The 12,965-nt window shown below is 31.6% G+C and overlaps 2 protein-coding genes across 2 annotated transcripts; one reads left to right on the top strand and one right to left on the bottom strand.

Moving 5' to 3' along the window:
* Window positions 1–3,431: 3,431 nt before the first annotated feature.
* Window positions 3,432–5,597, top strand: LOC130948847 (pyridoxal 5'-phosphate synthase-like subunit PDX1.2). Its single transcript, XM_057877722.1, has 2 exons — window positions 3,432–4,150; window positions 4,848–5,597. Exons 1-2 carry the CDS (start codon window positions 3,747–3,749, stop codon window positions 5,347–5,349), a joined length of 906 nt encoding a protein of 301 aa, XP_057733705.1. The 5' UTR covers window positions 3,432–3,746; the 3' UTR covers window positions 5,350–5,597.
* Window positions 5,598–5,646: 49 nt separating this feature from the next.
* On the bottom strand, window positions 5,647–9,137 carry LOC130948846 (mitochondrial arginine transporter BAC2-like). The gene is made up of 2 exons (XM_057877721.1): window positions 8,342–9,137; window positions 5,647–6,685 (listed from the first exon to the last, which is right to left on the bottom strand). Exons 1-2 carry the CDS (start codon window positions 8,588–8,590, stop codon window positions 6,005–6,007), a joined length of 930 nt encoding a protein of 309 aa, XP_057733704.1. The 5' UTR covers window positions 8,591–9,137; the 3' UTR covers window positions 5,647–6,004.
* Between the last annotated feature and the right edge of the window lie 3,828 nt (window positions 9,138–12,965).

The raw sequence follows: 12,965 nt of genomic DNA, 5'->3' as shown, positions 1-12,965 counted from the left end.
ATAAATTTATGAGGAAGTGGAATCTCCTTTAGATCTACTTCAGCATTTTAAAATTGATTAATTGGTAAAGATACATGTACTTAATGCCCGGTCCAAGAAAGAGATCCAAGTCATACTAATCCTACCAAATGGTGATTCAACATAGATTCTACATCTTGGAACCAAGCCAATTTTGGAGCAGCTTTGTGATAATAAAACCAATTAGCAAAAAGTATTAAGGCTGCAAATACTAATGCACCAATTGCGGTGAAATAAAGTTGTAATTCACTAGTTTTTCCAGATGCTCGCCAAATCTAGAAAAAATCGGAGATTATTTGTATTTCTCAGAAACCCCGCCAACATCACCATTTAATATTTCTTGGCCTACTATTGGCCAAACCACTTGGGCACTAGGTCCAATGTGAGTTGGATCACTTAGCCATGCTTCATAATTGAAAAAATGAGCACCATGAAAATTCATGCTACTAAGCCAAAGAAAGATGATGGAGAGTTGGCCGAAATGGACACTAAATATTTTTCGAAAAATCTCTTCTAAATCACTAGTATGGCTATCGAAATCATGAGCATCAGCATGTAGGTTTCAAATCCAAGTAGTAGTATCGGGTCCTTAGCTATTGTTCTTGAGAAATGATCGGATTTTGCCCATTCCTCGAAAGAAGTTTTTATGGGATCTCTATCTACCAAAATCTTTACTTCTGGTTCCGGCAAACGAATAATCATTGAGTCCTCCTCCTTCATGACAACACATACAAATCAGATCTACTATTTTTTGCCTCCATTTCATCTCGTCGTCATTTGCTCTTTCTCATCGTCGATTGCTCCAGTAGCAAAAACAGAGAGCATAGGTTGCGGGGAAGAAGACCAAAGGTGAATGCATGGTGGGCGAGGTCTTTTTTGTTGTCACACACTCCATTTTTTATCTTTTTTGTTTTTCTTTTTCTTTGACTCTTTTGCCTGTGTGTGTGCTTGTTTTTCTTTTGTGTGTGTGCGTGCTTGATTCTTGTGTGTGTATATTGTGTTAGTGGTAGTGTTAGTAGTGGTGGTGTGGCTTTACTTCTTTTTTTATCTCTCTATTTTTTGTGTCTGAGTGTTATATTTATGGTAGTATTACCGATGATGATGGTGATGGTCTAACAATGGAGTGAAGGACACAATGAGTGTGGTAGAAAAGAGAGAGATTCAGAGAATGTGAAAAAGATAAGAGAACTCGATATAATTAAAGGCCAATTATAATTAGGGTTCTATATTTTAGGATCGATTCTAGTTGTAATTTTGAAAGAATTCTCATAGTTTGATTTTAGTTTTGGATTAGGTTTGGTTTCGATTTTAGAAAGAAGTTGAAGATAGTAGAGCTGGAGTATTTTAGAAATTTTAAAATAATTTTAACAGAGTTAACTCCAATTTTAGCGATTGGTTATTTTTGTCAAACGATATTCATCTTTTATCTTTCATGGGTATAATAGCTGAGTTAACTCTAATTTTAACGATACTAATATTATACCAATGAAAAATGAGTATCGTTTATAAAAAAAAATCAATCGTTAAAATTAGAATTAACTCCGTTAAAATTGTTTTAAAATTCCTGAATTACTCCTATTCTACTACCTTCAACCTCTTTCCAAAATTAGAATCCAAACCTAACCAAAACTAAAATTAAGCTATGAAAATTCTTCAAAAATCACAACTAGAATCAATACTAAAATATGGAACTCTAATTATAATTGACTTTTAATTATACTAATTTCTCTTATCTCTCTCATATACTCTGAATCTTTCTCTTCTCCACCACACCTCATTGCGTCCTTCACCCATTATTAGACCACCACCACTACCACCATTGTCAATACTATTATAAACACAACACTTATGCATAAGAAGCAGACAAAAAGAAAAAAAAACAGAGAAAAAAAACGCACAATCGCACCACTACTACCACACTACCACTACACTACTATTACTAACACCATTATCAACATAATACGCATACACACAAGAATTAAGTGCGTGCACACACAATAAAAACAAGCTCGCACATGCAGAAAAGTTGAAGAAAAAGAAGAACGAAGAAGAATAATGAATTTGAAAATTTTTGAGAAATTTTAAATTTCTTTATTGCAATTTCAAGTAAAAAATGTGAACGGCTTTTTATATTAGAGTACAAAGTGAGAGTTAAATTCTGTTTAGAATTTTAAATATGTGTCATATATTTTTTTAATAAAAGTAATTTTTATTAGTATTAGACCTATTTGATTGAATTTAAATAATAATAAAACTTAAATATGTAGCGAAAGTATAATATGATCGAAGGATCCAACATCAACCAAAGAAACGGCTATTCAATTATAGGCTCATTTACTCGACATTTGTACTTCTACAGTTATACCCATCGAAGATTAAAACATTTAAACCCCATTGAATGCGTGTGTGTACACTAGTACGGTTTTTTTTTTTTTTTTTTTTTTTTGGGACAGATGTGTGTACTAGAAATTTAAAAGTTTGTTGGAAAAAAAAAACATGAAAAGAATGGGCTGTACTTATTGAACTCCTTTATATATTTATAATGTTTTGGGCTAAGGCAATTTGTATTTTTATTATTCAAAATTTTAAATTTTAAATTTTAAATTTAATATTTAAAATTTTAAATTTAATTTTTATTTTATGTAATTTTATTTAATTTGGATTTTAATTCCGTTTTAATACCAAATATATAATCTTTTGAGTTTACCATATTTTTATATATTTACAATTTTAAGCCTTGTTTTACTTAGATGTTTCTATTCTTTGTAAATTTGGCAGGTAAAGTAAAATTAGAAAGAGTGATGTTGTAAATTGATTTTTTAATCATTTTTGTACTAATTAAATTAATTTTTTTATAAAAATTAATAGGTTAATTTCTGAAATTTTAAAATATTAGGTAATTAATTTCTAATAAATAAATAGAAAATAATATTTTATGTTAATTCAATATCTCAATTACATATTTTTTTGCAAAATTTACAACCAATTTATGATTTTTATAAATATTAGGAATCATGTTGTCTTTTTATTTTATTAAATAATAATATATATAATGTTAAATAAGATTAGAGATCAATTTATTAAATTATTTAAAAAAACACTTTTTTATTAAAAAAATTACTGTTTACTATGAATGATGATAGTTAAGATATTTATATATATTATATTAAATAATTTATTCAAATATATTAAATTATCTCACAACTTATTGTTTTAACTAAATATTTTTATATAAGTAATGTTTTTTTATCCTTTAAAAGACAAGGAAGAAGGAGCAAAGTGATAGGCTCATCAGTCATCACACCTTCATTAATAATTAATCATGATTACCTAAAAGATTATCTCAATCTCTCAACATCTAAACAAAAATTAAGAAGGTCATTAATGCCGTGTTTCCTCCTAACCCAACTAACTCCAAAGTCTTCTTTCCCACGTAGCTAGTAAACCAGCCATTTTAGACTCAGTTGTATAGTGTGTGCAAAGTAAATATTCTTTTCTGGACCCAAAATCGAACCTTCTATACACCTCGTGACTCGCTTCTGACTCACCACCGACTCACTCACTCATTCCCTCCCTCCTTCGAATTTTCTCGAACCTACCACAAAACTCTCTCTCAACGCCCAATAAATCAACCGACAACATTCCTTCTCGCTTCCCAACGGGACCAAACAACTCCTTAACACAATTCAATTCTTCATTTCCGCATTTTCACAAACACGTTCCCTGCAATGGCCGAAGACGGCACCGTAACTCTCTACAACACCACCGTCATCACTGATCCGAAGCACAACCCGTACTCCTTCAAGGTTGGAGTCGCCCAGACTCTTCGCGGCGGAGCCATTCTCCATGTCTCCACCGTCGAACAAGCCAAGATCGCCGAACGAGCTGGCGCATGCGCCGTCGTAGTGTCCGAGTCGCCGTCGCGAGGTGCCGGTGGCATTCTCCGCATGACGGATCCTTCGCTCGTCAAGGACATCAAGCGCGCCGTCTCGATCCCTGTCCTCGCTCGTGCTCGCGTCGGCCATTTCGTCGAGGCTCAGATCCTTGAAGCCCTTGGCGTTGATTACGTTGACGAGAGCGAAGCTCTCGCCGTCGCCGATGAGCAAAACCACATCAACAAGCACAATTTCAGGTGAGACAAATTAACTGAATTCAGTTACCAAATTATAACTAAGTTTGTTCATAACAGATTTGAGCTAGGTTATTACATTATGCATGATTTATTTAGATCTAGAAAACCTTAATTATACTCGAGAGTTTGAGAATTAGTCTCATTTCTCACTGAATTCAAGTTTGATTCTATTTAGCTCAGTTCCACCCTCAGCTAACCGAAAAGATGAACTAACTAATATATTTTATCTAGTTGTGGCAGGTGGCATAACTAACTAGCAGTTATAACTTATTATAGTTGTTAATTGTTAGGTGTTCTTAGCGGAATTAAAGAATTTGAAATTGTTGATTGAATAGGTTGCTCTGCTGAGTTATGTCTGAGAAAACTCAAGTTGTTTTAACTGTAGCTAATCAGCTAACTAATTGAGCTTCTGAAATCTTGAATTATTCTAGAGCATGAAAAGTAGTTTTTAGTTCAATTTTTAAGCAGATGTTGTGCTGAGTATGTTATGCACTCTTTTGATCTCATTTATTTGTTACTAAGAAAGACATTTAGGTTACTGAGTTTGCATTGAAGTTGGGATCAACGTATCATTATTAAGCTTAATGAGTTTTGCGCATAATTAAGTTTGCTTCCTTAATAGAAATAAAAACCATTCTATATACTTATGATGTAACTGGCATAACTAACTGGAAGTTTTATCCAAATGTAATGTTAGGTGCCCTTTTATTTGCGGTGCACGGAACCTGGGAGAAGCATTGAGGAGGGTGAGGGAGGGCGCAGCAATGGTGAGGACTCAAGGTGATTTGACAGGTTCTGGGAATGTTGCAGAGGTTGTGAAGAACGTGAGGTCTGTGATGGGGGACATAAGGATTCTTACTAACATGGATGACGACGAGGTTTTTGCATTCTCGAAGAAGATTGAGGCACCTTACGACCTTGTGGCGCAGACAAAGCAGATGGGTAGGCTTCCAGTGGTGCATTTCGCAGCTGGAGGGATTGTGACCCCTGCAGATGCAGCATTGATGATGCAGCTGGGTTGTGATGGGGTGTTTGTAGGGTCTGAGATTTTCCAATTTGAGGATCCTTACAAGAGAGTTAGGGGGATAGTTCAGGCTGTTAGGCACTACAATGATCTTCATGTGTTGGTTGAGACTAGCTGTGGCTTGACTCGGGCTATGGCTGATCTTAATCTTAATGGAGACAGGATTGAGGATTGAGCCATTTGATTGATGGTGCCTAATGATTGAATCCGTGTATTGAAATGTATCGTTCACTTTTGTCTGGTATAGAACTATAGATATAAATTTGTATCAATGATGAGAACTATGTAACAGCAGTTAAGCGTATATCATATATAATCATTTAGGTCTATTTTGTCATCGTACATGAAATGTGCTGCTTTTTGTTTTGGTGCCTTTGTTCTTCTTGATCTTAATCATTTGATCTTATTCGTCTAGTTGCCTTGAATTTGAGTTGCTGAAATAAATTAGAACTATTTCAGTATTTTGATCCTCTCTGTGTGGAATTCGTCCATTTTATTTCATTATCCCAAGTTAATTCGTCCATTTTGTTTCATTATCTCAAGTTCTCAACACGATACGATCTTTGCTCATGTATTGTTCTTCTGAATGCACTATTATTACTTCGTATGTGTGTTTAGACTTTTAGATGAAGAACAAGAGAAGATATTTGGCACATATCCTCAAGCAATGATGATCAAATATCACTTACTGTGGAAACTAAATGTGGTAATGCTTTTCAATATCAAACCTGCATTTCAATTGTTTTATAATACATCTGTTATTCTAATGATTATATCATTCTAATGTCTCCCACGAAAACAAGGGGAGGGAGTGAATTCAATTCATTGTCTTATATAGTTTCCTGCATTTGAATATTTCCATTACTAAACAATAACCTTAGTGTTATCTCATATGCTGCAAACACAGCACCATTCACCACAAAAGCTCTAGCAACTGCAGTTCCTAGTCCACGCCATAGAACAGCATGCCCTTCTTCCTTAATACTCTTTCTAAGGCAATCAACAATGCCATTGTATTTTAAAGAATCTGGTGTTTGTGCCTGTAACCTTGTTTTCACAACATCAAAAGGGTAGCAAGAAATCCAGCTTGTTACCCCAGCTAACCCACCTGCTGTTAACATAGTTGTCAAGCTTTCTTGGCCACTTTTTCTACATCCCGGGTGAAGCTGTTCTCTTACGTACTCATATGTCCAGAAATAGATACCATGGGCAGGTGCATCTCTTATCACAGTGATGCCTAGTCCTCTGTAGATTCCTGTGAGTCCTTCCTTTCTCCATATGTTCTTGGCAACCATAACAGGACCCTTTTGGGGTTCTGTCAAGTGGTTTGCACCGCGGCGCAGTTGAAGACGAATCTTAATCAGCTCTACTGGGGAAAGAATTATGCTCTGGAGAGCACCAGTGCCAACTCCTCCTAATGCTACACCCTTATAGGAAGGAGGGTCTTTGGGAGAAACAGATTTGTCAAAAACTCTTGAGAGAACTGCATAAGTTTGGAAAACTGCAGCATTCTGTCACCAAAAAACACAAGAATTTTGAGCATATGACAATTGTAGTTGAAGTTGCATTAGATGTTGTGATTTGGAAATCTTGTAAAGAGATAACAAAATAAACAATGACATGACATACTTATGTCTAACATATAAATGGGGTGGATCTGGGTCATTGACATCAAAGTAATTGTTAGGTAGGGGTATTTACATCGAAAAAATTTCTACGTACTGCATTTGCATATATTATCTTTGAGACAGAAATACAAAGACAACAGAAAAAATTTATGTGGTTGTGATGACAAGGATATAAACAAAATTCTCTATTTTAGAGAGAGAAAATTTATTCTCTATACTTCATTAAAAATGAAGACAGAAAATATCTATCTATATCTCTTCTTGTCTGTATTACTGTGAATTCAAATGCAGCAAGTGAGTAGATCCATTTCTGATGTGTGTGTGCTTAAAAATTGTGATAAACTTGTGTTTGTAACACATTGCAAACTCCTACTATTTGACATGTGCATCATTGTAATAAAGTTAAAGTCACAATAAAAAAAAAAAGAAAAGAAAAAGCCTAACGTCGAAGTTATTTTTATACAGTTCAAATAATGATTTCAATGTCTAGATTGTAAAAGATAATTTTGTAACAGCCAAAACCCCATCTAGAATCAAATACCAATAAACCTTGCATGACACATGACTATGGCCCCATGACACCTACCAACTTCAGATGTTGGCTCTATGCCTCTGTGCTTGTTCCCCACCATAGCCAAAAATGACACTAAACAAAGCAAAACTGGCCCTCGTGGAAAACGGTGGGTGGATGAACAAGAACTTTCTTGAAGCATCTCATTAATTTGACAACATGACAAATGAACCTTTAATGGTAGTCACATTCTAGGTTCATGCTAATGTCTCAATTATGGGGTCCGAACGATTCAAAACCACAGTTCAATCTATAAATGACTAAATTGTCTCATAGTTAAATGATACATAAGAGTAAGCAAATATAAATTTTAATGTGACTTCATCGTACTGCTAACGTTACTATTGAGGTGGCATGTGGTGGTGTGTGTAAGTTGTAACCCGTGTTCATTTTCCAACCTAATGCCGTGAAGTAGTGATCTAAGCCTAACCATGTTCATTGAATATTGCTTGAATTGGAGAAAAAGGTGTTTGTGAGTCACTGAGTCCTTATCCTAATGGCTCTTGATCAATTCAAAAGAAAAGAGGATTCATATGATTCTATATTCTATTGCTATCATTATACACAAAGATTATAAAAAATAAAGGCGTGAGAAAAGTGACTTTCCAAAGGGAATTGGGCACTCACATCAATGACTATTTTCCAAATGGAAATAATAAAAAAGACTATTGAACAAAAGAATATTATATCCCATGTGACCTAGACCTATTAGTTATCTGCTTCTTCCATGTTGTATCTATCAGACCAAGAACAAGAGAAGATTCAGAATTATGCAATGGAGATTTTGTGTGACATAATTTTTCATATATACATGCAACTCATGTATTGATATGATGAACTTGAGAATCTGCATATTATAAACCTATGAATTTAAAGCAGATAGTATAAAAATCTCAACTCCCAATCATATCTTAATATGTAAAAATAGAGAATTCCTTTCTCATTATTTAAAAGAAGGTGAATGGTACCTGAAATGTAACAGAGGCCAAAGGTGCACCCATGCCACGGTAGAGAGAAGCTGGTCCTTCCTTAGCAATAGCATTTCTAAGAACACTGAATGCTGATGATGATGAACCACCAAAAATGTTTGAGCTTTGTTGCCTTATCCTTATTGTATCTAATGGATAACCAGATACAATTCCAGCAATCCCTCCAAACCCTCCAGCTACAAACTCTTTTCCCCAACTTGATGCAAGAAACTCTGGCCAGAAATCCATTATCTTCTTTCTTCTCTTCCTTCTTCTCTCATTCCCCAAAACATGAGAATGAGAATAAGATCAGACACTAATGTATCAGAGTTCAGAAGAAACAAACACACCCCACAAAGGAAAAACTATATATTTGTATCTATCAGGTTGTTGATGTTTCCTTCACGGATCAAATTGCACTAAAAGCTATCACTTTCCAAGGATTTTTGCTTATTGAGCTTTCTTTTCTCTTGGTTGTGTCTATGCTTTACAAAAATGTGGGAAAACTGAACCGGCTATTCAGCTTGCTAAAATGCTCTCTTTTGTTCAAAGCTTGAATCTTTTTCTTGTTTGCGACAAACCCAGGAAGCAAAAAAATATCCAAAGCTGAAAACAACTCCTGATTTTTCTCAGACCTTTGTATGTTTTCCTTCCTTTTCTTCTTGTTTTTATTACTTCCTTTTCCTTTGGTTGAAAGAAGGTAGGGTAGAAAAGAGAGCAGGGAGTCTGGGACAATTCACAACCTCACTTTGATGCCGCTGTTGTAAATTATGGGCCAGAAAAGAAAAGGACAAAAGCCACCGGTTAGTATTTTGTTTGCTATATTTGAAGTGCAAAGAAAAGGCCAATGCTTTATGTTTCATGAGGAGAACCAACACGTGCCTCCCATGTGTACCAATACATGAACTACACGTGGCGTGTTGTTGTTATGGATCACGGTTAATTTTGCTTTTATTGCATTCTAATGTTCACCAACTTTTTGATAACTTTATGAGGCACCCAATTGAATTTTGCATTAGTGTTCGGTCCATACAAGGTAGTAAGAGATTATTGCACGTTAATTTTATGAAAACTAGATAATTTTTTTTTCATATTCTCTAATCTCTCTTCTTTGGGAGTGATCTTCTCTAATGAAAAAAAATTAGATGGTATTAATTATAATCTCTTACTCTTTAATATTTTCTTTCTCATATTTAATTTTGACCCCACTTATAAAATTAATAGTGAGAGATTACATTGCATTTTCTTAAATATTAAAAAAATTGAAGAAGATCCATTTTCCTTTTCTTTTCTTCCGTCTCTCTTAATTGGGTGATAATATATTTTATATAAAAAAATTTAAAAATAAATATTTTTATTAAAATTTGATCACTACTTAATTATTAAAAAAAGTAATTTTTTATATTATTAAAATATTAATAATAATTAATTAATAACTACAAATCACAAAACTTATTAGTTTTTTACTACTCTTCTTTTGGATAATTTTATTAACAAATTTCTAGACAACTTCTGAGCTGGTGAGAGTTCTTGGTCCCTGAGTTGCACAAGTTGTTTGCAGAAATTTGTTGTCATTTTGTGTCAGGGAAAAAGCATTTTGCACACTAGCTTTGGATATTCACTTTGTATTTTTCTTTTTCTTTTTCCTTCTAATTTTTTGTTGAAAGCTTAAACTTAACAAGTTTGAAAAACAAATTAAAAATTAAAAACCTTGTTTGATATCAAGTATGATCAAATTAAAATGTTCATATAGCAATGTTCTTTGTGTTGGGGCTGAAATTACACTGTTGTGCATGTTAGTGTTACATATTATTGAAGATGATCATCATCAATATTTTTTAATTATATATATTTAAAAAACATATTGTTATGAAAAAGTTATGATAAATTTGATTATATGTTATGACAACGTTGATATTTAGGTAGTTAATTATTTTATTAGAAATATATAAATAACATGCATGAATATATACAAATATATCACTTTTAGAGATAATATTTGATTCTTTTTTGTGGTTCTTATTTAATTATTTGCTAACGTTTGGCCTCAAAATATATATTCTATCTAACTATTTTGTTTTAATTGTGAGTAGAGTGTTTGAACTATAATACATGGTTTGAATTGATACTTTCACATAAAAATGAGAATAATTTTTTTTTATTATGAAATCCGTAATGCTTTAATTATATCGATTAATGTTATCTCCAAATGATATTATAAACAAAAGTTAATACACTAGGCTGACATTATTGAATTGAATTCACTATCAAAAGAGAAGAAAACAAGTATACAACTAAAAGTTGATAAGAGATGTAGAAAATTGGATGGGAAAGTGATAAGCACAAAGACTATATATTATAGGAAACAACATTTCCAAACCTTAAACAACTAAAAAATTGGTGTGGTTAAAATCAATTTCTCTGTTTTTTTTTTTTATTTATAATAACATATATACTTGTGGCTCCTTGAAGTGTTGGGTGCATGTGATTTTGATTTCCAGACATTGAAATTTCCTAGATTGGAAGTTAGAGGCATTATGATAGTTTGTAGTGTTCAAATTGAATTGTATTACCAACACCATAGAGTATTAGAATATTCTTTATTTCATGGTGACATAATGCTATTGTTCCAAACTTTATTTCAATCATGTTTTTTAGGGAAAGAGATGGGAGACTTGATTAGTGATTACTCAATCAATATAATGTGTGGGGTCCATTATGTCATCTTATTAGAATGGGAAAAATAAGAGTATCTCTTGGAAAGTGAAATCAACTTGGATTTATTTGATATGCCTATCTGGTTTTGTTATGCTATTTACTTATCTACTCACATCTCATATAAGTCACTAATTTTCTCATCAAAACCCTCCTTTTCCTTTTTATTTTTTGTTTTTACAAACATTATTATTATTATTATTATTATTATTATTATTATTATTATAAAAATAAAGAATAAAGTGATAAATAAACCCTTTAAAAATTTATACTTCGAACAGATTAATTCTTAAAAAAAAATATCAATAATAGTAAACATGGATAGGGTAATTCAAATTAAGATCTTTTACCCTAATCATACGAACTAATTTAAAATAATATGTCCACATCTGCTATTTTAAAAGATTATATTCGTTTTTTTTAAACTAATTTATGCAAAGTGTAAATTTTTAAGAATTTATTTGTCATTTTATTCTAAAAATAAGCGAGGTAAGTATAATTACGTATATTTCAAAGAAAATGTTATATATTACTGCTATTTTATTTAAAATTATACAAAATAATTTAAAAGACTTCCTCTAACTCTCTTCCCCACCCCCCTTTTTTTGGGTCGTGAACTCGTGATCTCCCCCTGATAAATACGGTATGTCTTTTATTTTTAAGGAAAATGTTTCGTCTTTTTTTGGTCCTCGAAGAAAAGAATTTTTTTTGGGTCAGGTATCCAGGCCAAAACTGGCCCAGAACCAAAAAAGAATTGAAAAATAGACCCAAGGTAGTTTACTTGGCCACTTTGGGCCCAAAACGTGTTTTGGACACTGAAAATGGGCAATACCAAAAATTAAAGAAAAAAGGCTTATGTATTTTAATATTAAAAAATATTAAAATATTATTACAATTTATTTAAAAAAATATAAAAAAATTAATTTGTATTTATTAATTTATAATTCATGTTTTATAAGATTTTAAAATTTACATATTATTGTGTATATATTAATGTGTATCGTATTGTATCTAGTCTTGTATTTATATTAGTGTTCGTGCATCATGGCTTAAGAGCATAGGAAATTAAATAGAAGTCAAATGAAAAGATGATAGAAAAGGCTGATTTTGAAATTATGCATAATGAAAATCATGGAATTTTGTGTCTAGGGAAGTTTTGCATAGAGAAAAATAAAGATAATGCATTCATTGTGGAGATTAATGTTTTTGCCATTTTGCAGTGCTAAAATTGGTCGGCATTCAGGGTCATGAATATTGAATTGATTTTCAGGATTATGTGTCTTTTATCAAATACTTTTATTCTCTAGAATTTTTCTTTAGAAACACATGAGCCTTTAATCAAAATTTGATATTTATGACTTTCTAACCATTAAAATAATATAACAAATAAGCCTTTCTCAATAAAAGAATCTATATATGAAATTTTAAATAGTTAAAAATATAAATAATTAGCTTTAGTAATGTGTTCACACATAAAAATTGTTATACTTTTTATTATTTATTTATTTATTTATTTTGTGTTGGTGATAGTATATATTTAGATTTGACAGAGAACTAAGGTTTAGTTTGAATAAATAGTTTAATTAAATTTTGTTTAAAAGATAATTTAAATAATAAATAATTATATTAAAAATAATTTATAAATAAATTATTTTGTATTTAAGTTTTTAATTTTAAAAGTGATTATTTTATATAAATATAATAAAAAATAATAGTATTATAAAAAATTTTATTTTTTAAAATCTTTTTTATAAACTTTTAAAATAATTTTTTTAAAAATTATAATTTAATTTTAAAAATTACACTAAATATTAATATTATTATTTTTCATAAATAAAAAATTCAAAAATATTACTTTTAAAACTTTTTAAACTGGCCTAAAAAATAGACCGACCAAGGAAGGGTGTAA

Source organism: Arachis stenosperma, chromosome 9, assembly GCF_014773155.1.
Source record: "Arachis stenosperma cultivar V10309 chromosome 9, arast.V10309.gnm1.PFL2, whole genome shotgun sequence".
Classification (NCBI taxonomy): domain Eukaryota; kingdom Viridiplantae; phylum Streptophyta; class Magnoliopsida; order Fabales; family Fabaceae; genus Arachis; species Arachis stenosperma.
Note: the sequence above shows the minus strand (reverse complement) of the source record. Positions and strands in the feature narration are given on the sequence as shown.